Source organism: Chlorocebus sabaeus, chromosome 23 (genome assembly GCF_047675955.1).
Source record: "Chlorocebus sabaeus isolate Y175 chromosome 23, mChlSab1.0.hap1, whole genome shotgun sequence".
Classification (NCBI taxonomy): domain Eukaryota; kingdom Metazoa; phylum Chordata; class Mammalia; order Primates; family Cercopithecidae; genus Chlorocebus; species Chlorocebus sabaeus.
This window is the reverse complement of record NC_132926.1, coordinates 50,191,769-50,212,363: the sequence shown is the minus strand read 5'-3', so window position 1 is coordinate 50,212,363 and position 20,595 is coordinate 50,191,769. Positions and strand designations below refer to the sequence as shown.

The 20,595-nt window shown below is 36.5% G+C and overlaps 1 protein-coding gene across 2 annotated transcripts in view; it reads right to left on the bottom strand.

The window, feature by feature from the left end:
- The window catches only part of MEIKIN (meiotic kinetochore factor), a 133,093-nt gene that overhangs the window by 28,766 nt on the left and 83,732 nt on the right, over window positions 1-20,595 (bottom strand). Inside the window, exons 10-11 of one of the 2 annotated variants that reach the window (XM_008014346.3) lie at window positions 18,815-18,895; window positions 15,187-15,306 (exon numbers count right to left, since the gene is read on the bottom strand). In XM_008014346.3, coding sequence (XP_008012537.3) covers window positions 15,187-15,306; window positions 18,815-18,895 — 201 coding nt within the window. The remainder of the gene's footprint in view (window positions 1-15,186; window positions 15,307-18,814; window positions 18,896-20,595) is intronic. The other variant, XM_038008250.2, reaches the window with a different exon arrangement.

Genomic DNA, 20,595 nt, shown 5'->3' with positions numbered 1-20,595 from the left:
TTTCTCTAACCATCAGTGATGTTGAGCTTTTTTTTATATGCTTGTTGGCCACATGTATGTCATCTTCTGAAAAGTGTCTGTGCATGTCCTTTGCCCACTTTTTAATGTTTTTTTTTTTTTTCTTGAAAATCTGTTTCAGTTCCTTGTAGATGCTGGATATTAGACCTTTGTTAGATGCATAGTTTGGGGAGATTTTCTCCCATTCTGTAGGTTGTCTGTTTACTCTATTGATAGTTTATTTTGCCGTGGAGAAAGTCTTTAGTTTCATTAGATCCCACTTGTCAATTTTTGCTTTGTTGCAATTGCTTTTGGCATCTTTGTCATGAAATCTTTGCCTGTTCCTATGTCTCCAGGATTTTCATAGTTTTGGGTTTTACATTTAGGCCTTCAATCCATCTCGAGTTGATTTTTACACATGGTGTAAGGAAGGGGTTCATTTTCAATCTTCTGTATATGGCTAATCAGTTATCCAAGCACCATTTATTGAATAGGGAGTCCTTTTTCCTTTGCTTGCTTTTCTCAGCTTCGTCCAAGATCAGATGATTTTAGGTGTGTGGCCTTATTTCTGAGCTCTCTATTCTGTTCCTTTTGTCTATTTGTGCCAGTACCATGCTGTTTTGGTCACTATGGCCCTGTAGCATAGTTTGAAGATAGTGTGATACTTCTTCTTGCTTAGAATTGCCTTGGCTATTCAGGATCTTTTAAGATTTCATACAGATTTTAAAATAGCTTCTAGTTCTGTGAAGAATATCACTGGTACTTTGATAGGAATAGCATTGGATCTATAAATTGCTTTGGGTAGTATGGCCATGTTAATGATGTTGATTCTTTCTATTCATAAGCATGGGATGTTTTTCCATTTGTTTGTATCATCTCTAATTTCTTTCAGCCATGGTTTGTAGTTCTCTTTGTTGAGATCTTTCACCTCCCTAGTTAGCTGTATTCCTAGGTATTTTATTCTTTTTCTGGCAATTCTGAATAGGATTGTGTTTCTGATTTGGTTCTTGGCTTAACTGTAATTGCTGTATAGGAATATTAGTTATTTTTGTATATTGATTTTGTATCCTTAGAATTTGCTGAAATTGTTTGTTAGCTTAAGGAGCTTTTGGGCCAAGAATATGGAGTTTTCTAGATATATGATCATGTAGTCTGCAAACACGAATAGTTTGACATCCTCTCTTCCTATTTCTATGCCTTTTATTTCCTTCTCTTACCTGATTGCTCTGGCCAAGATTCCTAATACTATATTAAAGAGGAATGGTGAGAGAGGGCATTCTTGTCTCTCTTGTGCTGGTTTTCAAGGGTAGTACTTCTGTTTTTGCCTATTCAGTATGATGTTGGCTGTCGGTTTGTCTCGGATGTCTTTTTTTATTTTGAGGTATATTCATTCAATATCTAGTTTATTGGTAATTTTTAACATGAAGTGGTGTTGAATTTTATCAAAAACCTCTTCTGCATCTATTGAGATAATAACGTGGCTTTTGTCTTTAGTTCTGTTTATGTGATGAATCACATTGATTTGTGTATACTGACTCAACCTTGCATCCCAGGGATAAAGCCTACTTAACTGTGGTGAATTAGCTTTTTCATGTGCTGCTAGAATTCAGTTTGCCCGTATTTTGTTGAGGATTTTTGCATCAATGTTCATCAAGGATATTGATCTGAAGTTTTCTTTTTTTGTTGTGTTTCTGCCAGGTTTTGGTATAAGAATGATACTGGCCTCATAGAATAAGTTGGAGGGGAGTCCTTCATTTTCAATTTTTCGAATAGTTTAAGTAGAAATGGTATTAGATCTTCTTTATACTTCTGGCAGAATTTAGTTGAGAACCCTGGTCCTGGGCTTTTTCTGGTTGGAAGGCTTTTATTTTTTATTTTTTATTTTTTTTTTTAAACTTTAAGTTCTAGGGTACATGTGCACAACGTGTAGGTTTGTTATATATGTATACAAGTGCCATGTTGGTGTGCTGCACCCATTAACTTGTCATTTACATTAGGTATATCTCCTAATGCTATCCCTCCCCCCTCATCCCACCCCATGACAGGCCCCGGTGTGTGATGTTCCCCTTCCTGTGTCCAAGTGATTCAATTTTGGAACTCATTATTGGTCTGTTCAGAGATTCAATTTCTTCCTGGTTCAGGAAGGTGTATGTGGGAGGGTGCGTGTGTACAGGAATTTATCCATTTCTTCCAGAATTTCTAGTTTGTGTACATAGAGGTTTTCATAATATTATCTGATGGTTATTTGCTTTTCTGTGGGGCCAGTGTTAATATCCCTTTTTTTGCTTCTAATTGTGTTTATTTGGCTCTTCTCTCTTTTCTCTATATTAGTCTAGCTAGCAGTCTATGCATTGTATTTTTTTTCCAAAAACCAACCCCTGGATTTGTTGATCTTCTGAATGGTTTATCATGACTCAATCTCCTTCAGTTCAGCTTTGATTCTGGTTGTTTCTTGTCTTCTGCTAACTTTGGGGTTGGTTTCCTCTTGGTTGTCTTTTAGTTGTGATGTTAAGTTGTTAATTTGAAATCTTTCTAACTTTTGATGTGTTCATTCAGTGCTATAAATTTCCCTCTTAACATTGCCTTAGCTGTGTCCTCGAGATTCTGGCATGTTTTATCTTTGTTCTCATTAGTTTCAAAGAACTTCTTGATTTCTGAGTTTATTTCATTATTTACCCAAGCATCATTCAGGAGCAGGTTATTCAATTTCCATGTAATTGTATGGTTTTGAACTATTTTCTTTGTCGTGAATCCTATTTAAATTGCGCTGTAGTCCAAATGATTGTTATGATTTCAGTTCTTTTGCATTTGCTGAGGAGTACTTTACTTTAGATTATGTGATCAATTTTAGAGTATGTGACATGTAGTGATGAGAAGAATGTATGTTTTGTTGTTTTGGGGTGGAGCATTCTGTAGATACCTATCAGGTCCATTTGATCCAGTGCTGAGTTCAGGTCCTGAATATCTTTATTATTTTTTTGCCTGGATGATCTGTCTAATACTGTCAATGGGGTGTTGAAGTCTCTCACTATTATTGTGTGAAAGTCTATTTCTCTTTGAAGGTCTCTAACAACTTGCCTTATGAATCTGGGTGCTCCTCTGTTGGGTGCATATATATTTAGAATAGTTGGATCTTCTTGTTGAATTGAACCCTTTACCATTATGTAATGCCCTTGTCTTTTTTTGATCTTTGTTGGTTTAACATCTGTTTTGTCAGAAACTTGGATTGCAACCTGCACTTTTTTCTGTTTTCCATTTGCTTGGTAGATTTTCCTCCACCCCTTTGTTTGCAGCCTATGTATGTCATTGCATGTGAGATGGGTCTCTTAAAAACAGCATACTGTTGGATCTTGATTCTCTATCCAGATTGCCATTATATGCCTTTTAATTGAGGCAGTTAGCCTGTTTACATTCAAAGTTCATATTGAAATGTATGGCTTTGATCCTGTCATCATGTTGTTAGCTGGTTATTATTCAGACTTGTTTGTGTAGTTGCTTTATAGTGTCACTGGTCTGTGTACTTCAGTGTGTTTTTGTAGTGGCTGGTAACAGTCTTTTACTTTCCATATTTAGTGCTTCCTTCAGAAGCGCTTGCCTCCTTCAAGTCACATCTGGTGATGAATTCCCTCTGGTGAAAACAAATTGCTTGTCTGAAAAAGATATTATTTCTCCTTCACTTATGAATCTTAGTTTGGCCTGATATGAAATTCTTGTTTGGAATTTATTTTCCTTAAGAATGTAGAATATTGACCCCCAATCTCTTCTGCCTTTTAGGGTTTGTGCTGAGAGTTTCATTGTTAGACTGATGGGCTTCCCTTTGTGGGTGACCTGACCTTTTTCTCCAGCTGCCTTTAATCTTTTTTCTTTCATTTCAACTTTGGAGAATCTGATGATTATGTATCTCAAGGATGATCTTCCTTGTTAAGTATCTTAGTAAGGTTCTCTGCATTTCCTGAATTAAAATGTTGGCCTCTCTAGCTAGCTTGGGGAAGTTATCGTGAAAGATATCCTAAAATATGTTTTCCAACTTGCTTCCATTCTACTCTATCAAGGACACCAATGTGTCATAGATTTGCTCTCTATGGAGGTTTTGTTCATTCCTTTTCATTCTTTTTTCTCTATTCTTATCTGTCTTACTTCAGAAAGCCAGTCTTAAGCTCTGAGATTCTTTTCTCAGCCTAGTCTATTCTGCTATTAACACTTGTGATTGCATTATGAAATTCTTATAGTATGTTTCTCAGTTCTATCACGTCAATTACATTCTTTTCTATACTGGCTTTTTATCTGTTAGCTCCTGTATCATTTTACCATGATACTTAGCTTCCTTGGATTGGCTTTTAGCATACTCCTGCATCTCAATGATCTTCATTCTTACCCATATTCTGAATTCTATTTCTGCCATTTCAGCCACCTCAGCCACATTCAGAATGCTTTGTGGAGAGGTAATGCTATTGTTTGGAGGAATAAAGGCACTCTGGCTTTTTGATTTATCAGTTTTCTTGTGCTGGTTCTTTCTCATCTTTGTGGGTTCATATTCCTTCAGTCTTCGAAGTTGCTGTTCTTCAGATGAGTTTTTTTTCTTTTATCTTATTTGATGGCCTTGAAGGTTTGATTGTGATATAAGGTGGGAGATTTTAGGGGGCCAAGGCTCAGCTCCCAGCTCCTGAACTGCGTGCTCTAACTCTGAGGGACTTGTATTGGGCCCCAACTTTGTTCTCTGGCTCCTCAAGGTTAGAAACCTACTGCACTAGGTGAGAGTAGTTGGGGGGGGAGGTGCTCCCAGACTACTGGTCTCTACAATCCAATGGGTGGTGCCAGCCAAAGCATTTCACAGGTTGGTGGCAGTGGGATCCATTCTCATTCTCATGTGCCAGCAGTAGCAGCAGTGTGGTGGGGCACACACTCATCAGCTACAACAGGGTGCTAGTGGATCCTAGGGTACCTGCCACCCTCTGGGCATTTGCAGCAGCAGTAGAGGCAGCACAGCTCTAGCGATAGGGAAGTTTCCACTGGCAACTGTGTGCACAGTTCTGCTAGTGGTGGTGTTAGCACAGGGGTGGGACACTAGTGGGTGCAGGTCTGAGTGTACCCTTTGTGTGCATTCAAGCAGGCAGGGGTATATGTCTGTTTCTATGCCAGTACCATTCTGTTATACAGGTATAGATTACTATTGTTTTCAAATATAGCTTGAAATTAGGAGGTGTGATGCCTCCAGCTTTGTTGTTTCTGAAGATTGCTTTGGCTATTTGAAATTTTTTGTGGTTCCATATGAATTTTAGGATTGTTTTTTCTACTTCTGTGAAAAATTACATGGGAATCTGGATAATGATTGTAATGAATCTGTAGATCACTTTGACGTATGGACATTTTAACAATATTAATTCCTCCAATCAATGAAATGGGATGTCATTACATTTATGTGTGCCTTCAATTTCTTTCATTAATGTCTTATAATTTTTAGTATATAACTCTTTTGCCTCCTTGGTTGTATTTGATCCTAAGGATATTATTTTCTTAATCTCTTTTTTGGAAGCTCATTGTTAGTGAAAAAAGACAACTTATTTTTGTATATTTGTATATTGACTTTGTATCCTGTAATATGATATTGTTTATTAGTTCTAACAGTTTTCATTGAAGTCTTTAGTTTTTCTTTCATATGAGATCATGTCATCTACACAGATAATTTAACTTCTTTTTTTTTTTTTTGAGACAGAGTCTCGCTCTGTTGCCAGGCTGGAGTGCAGTGGCACGATCTCGGCTCACTGCAACCCCTACCTCCCAGGTTCAAGCAATTCTCCTGCCTCAGCCTCCCCAGTAGCTGGGACTACAGGCGCATGCCACCATGCCCAACTAATTGTTGCATTTTTAGTAGAGACAGGGTTTCACCATGTTGGCCAGGATGATCTTGATCTCTTGACCTTGTGATCTGCTTGCCTCGGCCTCCCAAAGTGCTGGGATTACAGGCATGAGCCACCATGCCCAGCCAACTTCTTCTTTTTCAATGTGGATGCTTTTCATTTCTTTTCATTGCCTAATTGCTCTGGCTTGGACTTCTAGTACTATGTTGAATAGAAGTAGCAAGAATGGGTACTTAGGTCTTGTTCATCTTAGAAGAAACTTTCAGCTTTTTATCATTGAGTATATTAGTTGTGGGCTTATCATTAATGGCCTTTATCGTGTTGAGGTACATTCCATTTACACCTAATTTGTTGAGAGTTTTTAATCATTAAAAATTTTGGATTTTGTCAATGGTTTTTATGCATTAATTGCAATGATAATATGTTTTTTCTTCTCTTGATGTTTTTCATTGTGCTTTGTTGATTTTTTTTTTTTTTTTTTTGCCATAGTGTGTGTTCATTCCTTTCTATTTATCTTTTGTGTATTTACTAAAGGTTTGTTATTTGTGGTTACCATAGGGCTCACATAAAACATCCTGTAGTTAGAACATTCTATTTTAAGCTGATAACAACTTAACTTCAATCACATACATTCTATACTTTTACTCCACCTTTCCACATTTTATGCTTTAGATATCATGCTTTACAACATCTTTTTATTTTGTGTAATCTTTAACAAATGATGGTAGCTCCAACTCCACATTTCCCCTCCATACTGCCCTAGTAGAGGTTCTCCATGAGGACTCTGCCCCTGCAGCAGACTTCTGCCTGGATGTCCAGGTGATTCCATACAGCTTCTGAAATCTAGGCAGAAGCTCCCAAACTTCAGCTCTTGCCTTCTGTGCACCTGCAGGCCCAATGTCATGTGGAAACCACCAAGGTTTGGGGCTCACCCTCTTAAGCAAAAACTTGAGCTGTACCTTGGCCCCTTTTGGCCATGGATGGAGTTGGAGTGGCTGAGATGCAGGGTACCATGTCCCAAGACTGCACAGAGCAGCAAGGCCCTGGGCCTGGCTTACAAAACCATTTTTCCTTCCTAGGCCTCCAGGCCTGTGATGGGAGGGGCTGTTGTGAAGGTCTCTGAAATTCTCTGTAGGTATTTTTCCCATTGTCTTGGCTATTAACACAGCTCCTCTTTACTTACACAAATTTCTGCACCTGGCTTGAATTTCTCCCCAGAAAATGGGCTTTTCTTTTCTACCACCTGGTCAGGCTGCAAATTTTCCATATTTTCATTCTCTTCTTCCTGTTTAAATGTAAGTTGCAATTCAGACCGCCTCTTTGTGAACACATATAAACATAGGCTGCTAGAAGCAGCCAAGCCACATCTTGAATGCTTTGCTTAAAAATTTCTCCCACTTGGGCCGGGCACGGTGGCTCACGCCTGTAATCCCAGCACTTTGGGAGGCCGAGACGGGTGGATCACAAGGTCAGGAGATCGAGACCATCCTGGCTAACCCGGTGAAACCCCGTCTCTACTAAAAAAATACAAAAAACTAGCCGGGCGAGGTGGCGGGCGCCTGTAGTCCCAGCTACTCGGGAGGCTGAGGCAGGAGAATGGCGTAAACCCGGGAGGCGGAGCTTGTAGTGAGCTGAGTTCGTGCCACTGCACTCCAGCCTGGGCGACAGAGCAAAGACTCCGTCTCAAAAAAAAAAAAAAAAAAAAAAAAAATTTCTCCCACCAGATGTCTTAAATTATTTCTCTCAAGTTCGAAGTTCCACAGATCTTTAGAGCAGGAGCACAATGCTGCCAGTATCTTTACTAAAGCATAGCAAGAGTAACCTTTACTCTAGTTCCCAATAAGTTCCTCAGCTCCATCTGAGACCTCATCAGCCTGGCCATCTCTGTCCACATCACTATCAGCATTTTGGTCAAAACCATTCAACAAGTCTCCAGAAGTTCCAAACCTTCCCTCGTGTTCCTGTCTTCTTCTGAGCCCTCCAAACTGTTTCAATCTCTGCCCATTACTCAGTTCCAAAGTTACTATCATATTTTCAGGTATCTTTATAGCAATGCCCCATTTCTCTGATATGAATTTTCTGTATTAGTCTGTTCTCACATGGCTATAAATAACTACCTGAGACTGGGTAGTTTATAAAGAGAAGAGGTTTAATTGACTCACAGTTCCACAGGCTGTACAGGAGGCACAGCTGGGGAGGCCTCAGGAAACATGGTTATGGCAGAATGTGAGGTGGTAGCAAGCCTATCTTCACATGGTAACAGGAGAAAGAGAAAAGGGAGAAGTGCCACACACTTTCAAACAACTAGGTCTTGCGAGAACTCACTCACTGTCACAAGAACAGCAAGAGGGAAACTACTCCCATGATCCAATCACCTCCCATGAGGTCCCTCCCCCAACATTGGGAATTACAATTCAACAAGAGATTTGGGAGGGGACACAAAGCCACTCTATACCATTACAGATTTACCCTTTTGCCTAAAACAAAAATAAATCAGAAAAAAATATATGAAACAATAGTTTGCAAGACACCAGACATCAGACATTGAAGGACAGTATCTCCAAGACATGGAAAACAAACCATATGAGTCTTACAATTTCCCCAACTTATCACCTTGAGAGAATTTCTAGCCTGCAGTACAGAGAGGGAAAACTAAGCAGTACCCAGGAGACTGCCTGACTTGAGGAGATGCAGCTGAGTGTCTAGGGAAACCAAAATGACTGAGTTTATAGGGCAGAATACCAGAGAGGAGAGAGCTACATACAGAGAGAACCCCAGCAATATGCATACTGTTCAGTAAGCAATAGAGTACTGATCAGTACATGCTTATGAAGAAACTATCTGAGGCAAGTAAAAGAACTATCTGAAAAGATTAGCAGAAATAGTGCTAATGCTGACACAATATTGGGAACAGTACCTGAAGATTTAATAGGCAAGAACCCTTTTTTCCTCAATTTTTTTCTTTTCTCCTTTTAGCAGCTACACAATAATGACTTGGACATTAAAAAACAACTGCATATACAAGGAAAGCTAAACAGTAACTGTGCATGTCTAGAGAAATATGCAAACCTCAGAAAAGACCTAAGAAGACCTTAAGTTTACACCTCAAGCTGATCCTTGGCACATAAGTAGCCTATGACAATGAAAACAAAAACAATTACAAAAGATGGCAAAGTTGGCCAGGTGCGGTGGCTCACACCTGTAATCCCAGCACTTTGGGAGGCTGAGGCAGGCAGATCATGAGGTCAGGAGATTGAGACCATCCTGACTAACACAGTGAAACCCTGTCTCTACTAAAAACACAAAAAATTAGCCAGGCATGGTGGTGGGCACCTGTAGTCCCAGCTACTCCAGAGGCTGAGGCCAGAGTATGGCATGAACCTGGGAGGTGGAGTTTGCAGTGAGCTGAGATGGCACCACTGCACTCCAGCCTGGATGATAGAGTGAGGAGATTCCATCTTTAAAAAAAAAAAAAGATAGCAAGGTTTAAGAAGGATGGAGAGACTCATTTCCACATTTACTACATTATTATATTCAAACATCCAGATTTTTTTAAAAAATCAAAAGGCATAAAAGAAACAGAAAAGTATAGTACATTCAAATGGAAACAAAATCAGCAGAAACTGCCTTTAAAAAGGAACTGATTATATATCTATTCAAAAACTTTAAAACAATTCTCTTTAAAAGATGCTCAAAGAACTAAAGGAAGATGTGAAAAAAAGTCAAGAAAACTATGTATAAACAAAATTAAAATATCAATAAAAAGAGAAAACCTCAAAAGAAGCAAAAAAAAAAAACCCAAAAAACCTAGAGCTTAAAAACACAATAACTGAAAGGAAAAATTCACTAGAAAGATCCAAGGGCATATTTAAGCAGGCAGAAGAATCTATAAACTTGAAAACGGGACAACAAATTCATTCAGTCTGAAGAAAAAAAGTTTAAAAATTGAAGAAAAATGAACAGAGTATAAGGGACCTGTGGGACACCATCAAGCAGACCTACATGTATATTGTGAAAGTCCCAGAAGGAAAAGAATGAGAAAAGGGGGAAGAGAGAATATTAGAAGAAATAATGAGTGAAATTTTCCAAATTTGATAAAAGACATAAACATCTAAGAAGCTCAACAAACTCCAAGTAAGATGAACTGAAAGACATCCACTTATTATAATCAAACTTTAGAAAGAAAGACAAAGAAAGACTCCTGAAAGCAGCAAGAGAAGTGACCTGTCGCATACAAGGGATCCTTATAAGATAATCAACAGATTTCTCATCAGAAACGTTGGCTACCAGAAGGCAGTGGGCTGACAGATTCAAAGTGATAAAAGAAAAATATCTGTGAACCAAATATCCTACATCCAGTAAAACGGTCCTTCAAAAATGAGGGAGAAATTAAGACATTCCCAGATAAACAAAGCTGAGGGAAGTAGTTACCACTAGATTTGCCCTGCAAGAAATGCTTAAGGGAGTCCTATAATGTGAAATGAAAGGACACTAGACAGTAGCTTGAAGCTGTATGAAGAAATGAAGATCTAAATAAAGGCAAATAGAAGGGGCAATTATAAAAGCTATTATTATTACAACAACAATTTATAACTCTACTTCTTGTTTTCTATATCATTTAAGAGACTAATAAATTTTAAAAATAATTATTGGCATAAAAGCTAGTATTATTGTAACATTGATTTGTAACTCACATTTTTATTTTCATAATTTAAAAGACTAAAGTGTTTAAAAGTATTATTGGCTGGGCACGGTCACTGACACCTGTAATCTCAGCTGCAGGCAGACTGCTTAAGCCCAGGAGTTGGAGGCCAGCCTGACAAACATGACAAAACCCTGTCTCTACAAAAAAATACAAAAATTAGCTGGACATGGTGGTGCATGCCTGTAGTCCCACCTACTCAGGAAGCCAAACTGGGAGGATTGCTTGAGCCTGGGAGGTGGAGGTTGCAGTGAATCCTGATCGTGCCACTGCACTCCAGCCTGGGTAATAGGGTGAGTTTCCATCTCAAAAAAAAAAATTAATTTATGTTTTAACGGACATGATGTATAAAAATGTTAACATCATCATCTGAAAGGGGTGGGGGCAGAGATGTAAAGGGGCAAAGTTTTTGTATGTCATTGAAGTCAACCATAAATTCTACTTAGAGTATGATAACTCTAGACTGCTAAATAAATTCAAATTAGAGTACCATAACTTTAGACTGCTGAAGGTAATCCCTCTGGTAACCACAAAGAAAATAGCTATAGAATATACACAAAAGGAAATAAGAAATAAATTCAAATATTTCACTACAAAAAAATCAATTAACCACAAAAGAAGACAGTAATGTAGAAAGTGAAGGACAAAAAAATATAAAGGCATATAGGAAACAATGAGCAAAATGACAAAAATAAGTCTGTCCTTATCAGTAAGTATTTTAAATAAATGAATTAAATTCTCCTATAGAAAAACTGGGATTGGCAAAATAGATAAAAAGCATATGCTATGTGTTGTTTATAAGAGACTCACTTTAGATTCAAAGATATAAATAAATTGAAAGTGAAAGAATAGGAAAAGCTACTCCATGTAAATAGTAAAAAAAGAGAGCAGGGGCAGCTATCATAATATCAGATAAAGTTTCAATCAAAAGGTTATAAGAGACAAAGATGAACATTATATATTAATAAAAGACTCAAGATAACAAAACATATAACAATTATAAGCATTTATACACTGAATGACAGACCATCAAAATATATGAAGTAAAAACTGACAGAACTCAAGGGAAAAATAGACAGTTCTACAATAATAGTTGAAGACTTCAATACCTCCCTCTCAATAATTGATAGAATAACCAGAAAGAAGAGAATAAGAAAATAGAGGACTTAATACAATAAATCAATTACACGTAACATATATACAGAACAATCTTTCAAATAACAGCATATATATACTTCTCAAGTGCACATGGGATATTTTACAGGATAGACCATATGTCAGGCCATAAATTAAGTCTCAATGTATTTTAAAAGATAGATATCATACAAAGTATTTTGTCTGACCAAAATGTAATGAAGTCATAAAAAAACAGAGTTTGTAAAACTGAAAAATTCAACAAACTGTGAAAATTAAACAACATGCTCTTAAACACCAATGGGCCAAAGTAGAAATCACAAGGGAAATTAGAAAATACTTAGAGACAAATGAAAACAAAAACACAACATATCCAAACTTATGGAATTTAGCCAAAGCAGTGCTAAGAGGGAAATTTATGGCTATAAATGCTTAAATTGAAAAACAAGAAATGTCTCAAATCAACAACCTAACTTTACAACTTAAGGAACTAGAAAAGAAGAACAATCTAAACCCAAACTAAACCTTCTGCTAAACCTAGCAGAAGGATGGAAATAATAAAGATTAGAGCAGACATAAACAAAATAGAGAATAGAAAAAAACATAAAGAAAATCAATCAAACCAAAAATTGGTTCTTTGAAAACAGCAACAAAACTGACAAACCTTTAATGAAAAAATACTAATAAAAAGGGAAAGAAGACTCAAATTACTAAAGTTGGAAGTGAAAGTGGTGACATTACTACCAATTCTACCAAAAAAAGAACTACAAAGAGAGTATTATGAACAACTGCATAGCAACAAATTTCATAACCTAGATGAAATAAACAAATACCTATAAACACAAAGCATCTCAATGCTAAATCACGCAGAAATAGAAAACTGGAATATACCTACAGAACCAGTAGGGAAGACTGAATCACTAATGAAAAAACTCCCAACAAGGAAAAGCCCTCATTCTGTTGGCTTCCCTAGTGAATTCTACCAAACATTTAAAGAACTAATACCAATACTTCTCGAACTTTCCAAGAAGAGAAAGGAATGATTCATAACTCATTCTTTGAGACGAACATTACCCAGAGTCAAACAAAGTGTCTTTTCTGGACACTACAAGAAAAGAAAACTACAGGCCAATATCCATTATGAACATTGAAGCAAAAATCCTCAACAAATTACTAGTAAACCAAATTCAGCAGCATATTAAAAGGATGATAGGCCACAACTAAATGGGTTTTATTCCTGGAATGCAAGGATGGTTCAACATACAAAAATCAATCAATGTTTCTGCTTAATTTGGCAAGACTTAAATCAATCACTGTCATATATCACATATAGTAGAATGAAAGGAAAAAACATGTGATCTTCTACATTGATGCCAAAAAAGCATTTGACAAAATTCAGTACCATTTTGCGATAAAAACAATAAACTAGGAATTGAAGGAAACTACTTCAACAAAATAAAAGTCATTGATATGGTTTGGAGTTGTGTCCCTGCCCAAATCTCATGTTAAATTGTAATCCCCAATGTTGGAGGTGGGCCCTTGTGGGAGGTGACTGGATCATGGGAGTGGTACTTCATGGGGGTGGTCCTCAATTGTTTAGCACCATGCCCTTTTTGCTGTTCTAGTGAGAGAGTTATTGTGAGATCTTGTTTAAAAGTGTATGGCACCTCCTCATTTTCTCTCTTCCTCCTGCTCTGGTCATGTAAGATGCCTTGCTCCCCTTTTGCCTTTCACCATAATTAGAAGCTTCTTGAGGCCTCTCCAGAAGCAGGTGCCAGAATCATGCTTCCTGTACAGCTTGAGGAGCCATAAGCAACCTCTTTTCTTTATATAAAGAAACCTCTTTTCTTTATAAATTACCCAGTCTCAGGTATTTCTTTATAGCAATGTGAAAATGAACTAATACAGCCATATATGAAAATTCACAGTAAACATCACATTCAATGGTGAAAGACAGAAAGCTTTTCCTCTAAGATGAAGAAAAAGGCAAGGATGTCTGCATTTTCAACATACTACTGATAGTTCTAGCCAGAGCAATTATGCAAGGAAAAGAAGTAAAAGGCATCGAAATTCTAAAGCAAGAAGTAAAATTATCTCTGTTCACAGATAACATGGTATCATTGTGGAAAACCCTAAAGATTGAATTAAAAATTATTAGAATAAATAAATTCAGCAAATTAACAGGACACAAGTGAACACACAAAAATCACGTGAACTTCTACACACTAACAATAAGCAATTAGAAAAGAAATTACAATTCAATTCATAATAGCATCCAAAAGAATATTTAGGAATTAACCAAATAAGTTAAAGACCTACACAATGAAAACTACAAAACATTGGTGAAATAAATTAAAGAAAACATAAATAAATGAAAACACATCCCATGTTTATGGATTGGAAGATGTAATACTGTTAAGATGCCATTACTACCTAGGGTGATCTACAGATTCCATTCAATCTCTATCAAAATCCCAATGATGTTTTTTGCAGAAACAGAAAATCCCATTTTAAAATTCACATGGAATCTCAAGGGATCCTGAATAGTAAAAGCAATAATTTAAAAGAAGAACAAAGTTGGAGGACTCCTACTTCTTGATTTCAAAATGTACAAAGCTACAGTAATCAAAGCCATATGGTACTAACATAAAGACAGACATATAGATCAATGGAATAGACAACCCAAGGATAAACCCTCAAATATATGCTTAAATCATTTTTGGCAAGGGGGCTAGACCATTCAATGGGGGAATGGATGGTCTCTTCAACAAATGATGCTGAGAAAACTGAATATCTACATGCAAAAGAATGAAGTTGGACCCTTACCTAACACCATACACAAAAATTAACTCAAAATGGATCAATGACCTAAATGCAAGACCTAAAACAAACAAACAAAAAAAACATTTGAAGAAAATACAGGGCAATAGCCTGAGCACCATAACAAAACCTTGTCTCTACAAAAAATGCAAAAAATTAGCTAGACATCGTGGTGTACACCTGCAGTCCTAGCTACTCGAGAGGCTGAGGTGGGAGAATTACCTAAACCCTGGAAGTCAAGCCTATAGTGAGTCTGTGAGCCTTGATTGCACCCTGGCACTCCAGCATGGAGGACAGAGTGAGACTCTGTCAAAGAAAGAAAGAAAAGAAGAAAGAAAGGGAAGGAAGGGAAGGAAGGGAAGGAAGAAAGAAAAAAGGAAAGGAAAGGCAAAAAGCTTCAGATATTTGATTTGGCTATGATTTCTTGCACAGGACACCAAAGGAATAGGCAACAAAAGAAAAAATAGACAAATTGTACTTTATAAAAAATATAAAATTTTGTGCATCAAAGACCCTAACCAAAGTGTAAAAAGGCAACCCGCAGAATAGGAGAAAATATTTGCAAATTATGTTTCTGATATGTTAAGAGATTTCTTAAAGCACCTCATATACAAAGTATCTAATGTAACAGTAATTATTTCCTTTAGTAATTGAAGGAAAAATGGAAAATACTACCTCATTTGAAGAATTTTCCTGCAAACTTGACACAGGAACAATTTCATTTGAATTAACATAATTGCTGACATTTGGAAATAGTTCTTCAAAAGATGCTTTTTGCACTGAGGACAAATCAATCTATAAAAGAACACATTATTCTTTTGTAGAAGTTAAACATTGCAAAAGCAATGATTTTTAAGTAATTAAAGAAAAGTTGAAAAATACCATCTCATTGGAAGCATTTTCCTGTAAACTTGACACAGGAACAATTTCATCTGAATACATGTAATTACTGACATTTGGAAATAACTCTTCAGAAGATGCATGTTTAGAGACAAATCAATCTGTAAAATGGGTTATAACATTCTTTGACTTTAAAGTTATTTTTTAATTAGGAATTTTTGTTTGCTATGATACATTTTTTATATTCAGTCATGCAAACATTTATCAAATGCCTACTAAATGAAATTTATCTACTCAGCAACCATACTTCCTATAATAATTTCCCCTGCCCTTCCTTTAAATGTAAACTTCCCAGCATTATTCTCTTATCTTCATGCCTACCATTTGAACACTAGAGATTTTTAAATCACTATCTCTAACATAGAACTGTCTCCTAACTGCCATATCCATTTTTCTATCAGGTTACTGAAATCACCACATATTTCTGTACCAAATTAAAAATTCCCAAAAAGATGACTGATTGATTTAGAGATGATTTAAGGTGTGCAGGACGCACATAGGTTATACACACAAAAAAAAATACTATGCCATTTTATATTAGGAACTTTAGCATCCACATATTTTGGTATCTTTGAGAAGTCCTGGAACCAATTCCCCATGGATACTGAGGGATGACTGTATATAGTTAAGACAACTGAAAACACATGTTTAACAAAAACTTGTCAACAAATGTTCATAACAGTATTATTCATAATAGATAATAAATGGAAATAAATGCCCATAAACTGAATTGATAAACAAAATACAGTATATCTATATAATGGAATATATCTGTTGATATGGTTTGGCTGTGTCTCCACCCAAATGTCATCTTGAATTGTAATCCCCATAATCCCCACAGGTCGAGTGAGGGACGTGGTGGGAGGTGATGGAATCATGGGGGTGGTTTTCCCCATACTGTTCTGATGATAGTGAGTTCTCCCGAGATCTGATGGTTTTATAAGGTAGTTTTCCCTGCTCTTCCATGCTCTCTCTCACCTGTTGCCACGTAAGACATGCCTCTTCCCCTTCCACCATGATTGTAAGTTTCCTGAGGCCTCCCCAGCCATGCAGAACTATGAGCCAATTAAACCTCTTTTCTTTATAAATTACCCAGTCTTGGGTATGTCTTTATAGCAGTGTGGAAACAGACTAATACATTGGTCATAAAAAAGGAATGCAGTACCGATACCTGCTATAATATAGATGAATTTTTAAAACATTATGCTAAGTGAAAGAAGCCAGGCACAAAACGCCACGTTATATGATCTCATTTATATGAAATACTCAGAAAGAGCAAACCTACAGAGACAGAAACTAAATCAGTAATTTCTTGGGACTGGAGGGTGGGATGGGGGAATGAGGACTGACTATAAATGAACGGGGTGATGAAAATGTTCTTAAATAGGATTGTGATGATAGTTGCACAATTTGTAAGTACACTAAAAACCAATGAATTATACACTTTAGTAAACTGAGTTTTATAAAATGTAAATTGTACCTCAATTTTAAAAATATGTTGATACTTGTAAAATAGTCACTAAATTAGTTTTGCCATGAAAAAATCATTTTGATACATTTGTTATTCATCAATACATTTTAACTCCAAATATCAACCAAAAATGAATAAAAAATGAGATACTCATTTTCTGGAAAAAGTATTGATTTTGGGGCCACTGGAAAGACTGTCAGCAGAGTATTAACAAAACCCTTTCTTCCATCATGAGCATCTCTTGGTTAAATCTGTAACTCCTTTTCCCTAGGAACCTGATAAGTGTAAGAATGTCAGCTGTGTTACTAGGCAACGTTGCTTATGGTAAAAATAATGTCTGATTGGAAAATTGTAACTCTAGGAAAAACTATAAATGCACTATAAATAAATAAATACTGCACTACATAAAATACCTTGGGTTTCCCTGAGTGCAGGGACATTGTAATTACACATGGCCTTTGTGGAGACCATGGACGTTATGCCTAAGTGTTGTTACAAAAAATACTGGATTTCATTTCCTTGTGCCTGAGCAGTCCCCACACTGCCATGTAAGCTGCTGCATGGACCTCTGTGAGGATTGCTCACACTGAAGAGGAACATTGGATGTTTGACTGAAGACTTGATAAGATTGGATTTGATAATGATTTCTTGGATATGACACCAAAAGAACAGGTGAGAAAAGAAAAATAAATTTTACTATGACAAAATAAAAAACATTTGTGCATCAAAGGACGCTATCAACAGAGTGAAAAGGCAACCCATGGAAAGGGGCAAATTATTTGTAAATCATATGTTGGGTAATGGGTTAATATCCCAGATATATGAGAAACTCCTACGACTCAGCAATTAAAAATTCAAAAATAAACAAAGGACTTGAATATATATTTTCCCAAAGAAGATATATGAATAGCTAATTAACACATTAAAAGATGCTCAATGTCATCCTTATTAGGGAAATACAAATCAAAACCACAATGAGATATCACCTCACATCCATAACAACGACTATTACAAAAAAGAAAATAACAAGCACTGGTAAGGAAGTAGATAAACTGGAACCCTTGTGCATTTTGCTAGTGGGAATGTAAAATGGTACAGCTACTATGGAAAACAGTGTGGTGGTTCCTCAAAAAGTTAAAAATAGAATTACCATATGCTCTAGCAATTCCATTTCTAGATACATACTCAAAAGAATTGAAAGCAGAGACTCAAACATATATTTGTACACCCATGTTCATAGCAGCAGCATTCGCAATTGTCAAAAGGCAGAAGCAACCCTATTGTCCATCAACAGATGAATGGATAAACAAAATGTTTCATATTCATACAATGGAGTATCAGTTCATACTTAAAAATAAAATTCTGATGCATGCTGTAATATAGATGAATCTGAAGATGCCATGCTAAGTGACATAAACTAGTCACAAAGGACAAATACTGTATGGTTCCACTTATATGAGGTATCTAGAGTAGTCAAATTAATAGAAACAGAAAGTAAAATGGTGGTTTCCAGGGGCTAGGGTAGGGAGGAGCAGGAAGTTACTGTTTAATGCATACGGAATTTCAGTTTTGCAAGATGAAAAAAGTTCTAGAGATGAATAGTGGTGACGGTTGCATAATGATGTGAATGAATATACTTCAACTGTACACTTAAAAATGGTTAAACTTATAAATTTTATGTTATATATATTTCACCACAATTTTTAAAACTGAAGGGAAAAAAAGTAAGAATCCTGGTTGTTGCTGCAGTACTCTAGTTTTTCCTTCTCTTAGCACTATATAGAGTACTTCCATTGAAAGTGTGCTTAAGCAACAGGAAAACACAGATATTATTCTCCATAGGCAATATTCCCCTGATATAAGAAAAATAGAAGAATGGGGAGAGGAGGAGCCAGAAAACAGATACTACAAGTGTCAAATTCTAATACTTACCACAAAACCAGCTGTCTCTGAAGATGGGGTACTTGTTAAAAGGCCTCTGTTTTTCTTACCAGGAGTACTGGAATTTGCTTTCTATAAATGTTTTTATAAAATAGGGATTGAACAGCAGAAAGAAATAAAATATTTTAGTATAGTAAAACTACAATTTAAAGTTAGTTGACTAGATCATAATATATGATACTAAGAAAATCCTTAATCTGTTCATTAAATTTTAAACCACGTCACAGGAAACTAAAGAATTTTCTCACTTGAGCTAGATCAAACAACGTCCAAGAAAACTCTATATGGCATAGCAACTATATGAGAATACCTTTGTTGAAATGAATACTTTGGTTGAAATTACTATTAATTTAGAAAGAAAAGCTAATTAGAGTGTTGAGTTAGGAAATGGTGCTTCAGTTATCTTTGTTAACTGCTAAGAAAGGTATTTTACTTTCAGCATTTAATTCTTAGTATATTATTGTACTTTTTGTGGAAAGAGATTATAAGTTATTTCTGAAGCTGTGAAAATATATGTAGCAAGGATAATTGGTTTAAATATAACTTTAAATGTATATAGATACTTTCATTTATGGAACATCAAAGTTAAAGAAATTATAAAGTAGGATGTAGGCTCATTTTTTACTTCTTGAAGGTACAAAGAGGCAGACAGACAGGTAGACAAAGCAAGAAAGAGTGAAAGACAGAGTCAGGAAACAGACAAGATACAAGACCTAAAGAAAGTAACAGAAATTGAGGAAGGGACGGCCAAAAGAGAGAGAGGAAGGAAGGGAGAAGAGGGGAATGGAGAGGAGATGAAGGAAGAGGTAGAGAAGAGGAGAGGAGGTAGGAGAGGAAGAATGAAAAGCAAAAGACAGAGAAGGAGAGAAAAAGAGGAAGACCAAGAGAAGGAGAGAGGAAAAAAGAGAAAGAGAAGACAGAGACCAACACAGATTGTGAACAGAGATTGAGAGAGAGAGAGAGACAGAGAGAGAGAGAGAGAGAGAGAGACAGTAAGAGAGACCAAGGAAAAGAGACAGAGCTTAAGACTGAGAGGGAGAGAACATCTAGGATAGCAAAAGCAAAGAAATGGGTAGCAAGGTAGAGTAGAAAGTAAGAGTGATAGACAATCAAACAGAGACAGGCAGCTTTATTTCCAGAAATCAGTTGCCTTTTCAGCCTTTAGACTCCATGAAGCAACCATGTCCCTTCTGGCTTAAAAGCTCTTAACCTGTTGGTACAAGACATAATCTGGAATAGTTTATTAGGAAAATTTTTGTCAGAAATGTTTATGGGCATATTTACAATAAACTGAACACATCAGCCTCTAACTTACTAGTTATATTTAATTTTCTCATTTGAACAATGAAGGTTATTCTATATCTAGGGACTGTGATGCAAGGGTTACAAATAATATATGTAAAGAGAATCTATGGTGTCTGGAGAGTAGGAGCTACTCAATGATAACTATTATCATCATCATTTTGGCAGTCCTGAAGGTCCTCTCCTCAGGTTTCTTCAAAGAACCAGCTGTTCCAGTGTAAGGAGTGTAGTTAGCTGATAGCCCCCAACTACAACATCTTTAGAATATGCTTCAGCTTTCATGCTGAGGCCACCATCTTTTCAAGCAGCCCCCAGCCAATGTCTGGGCATAACAGCCCAACACAAGACTTTCGTAATAGACAATCTTTGCTCCAGAACTCCCCATTGTTGAGAGCTTCTGTCAGATCTGCATTGAAGACTGAGGCTATCTTTGCATAATCCTGCTTCTTCCCTGCCTTCCTTTCTTAGTC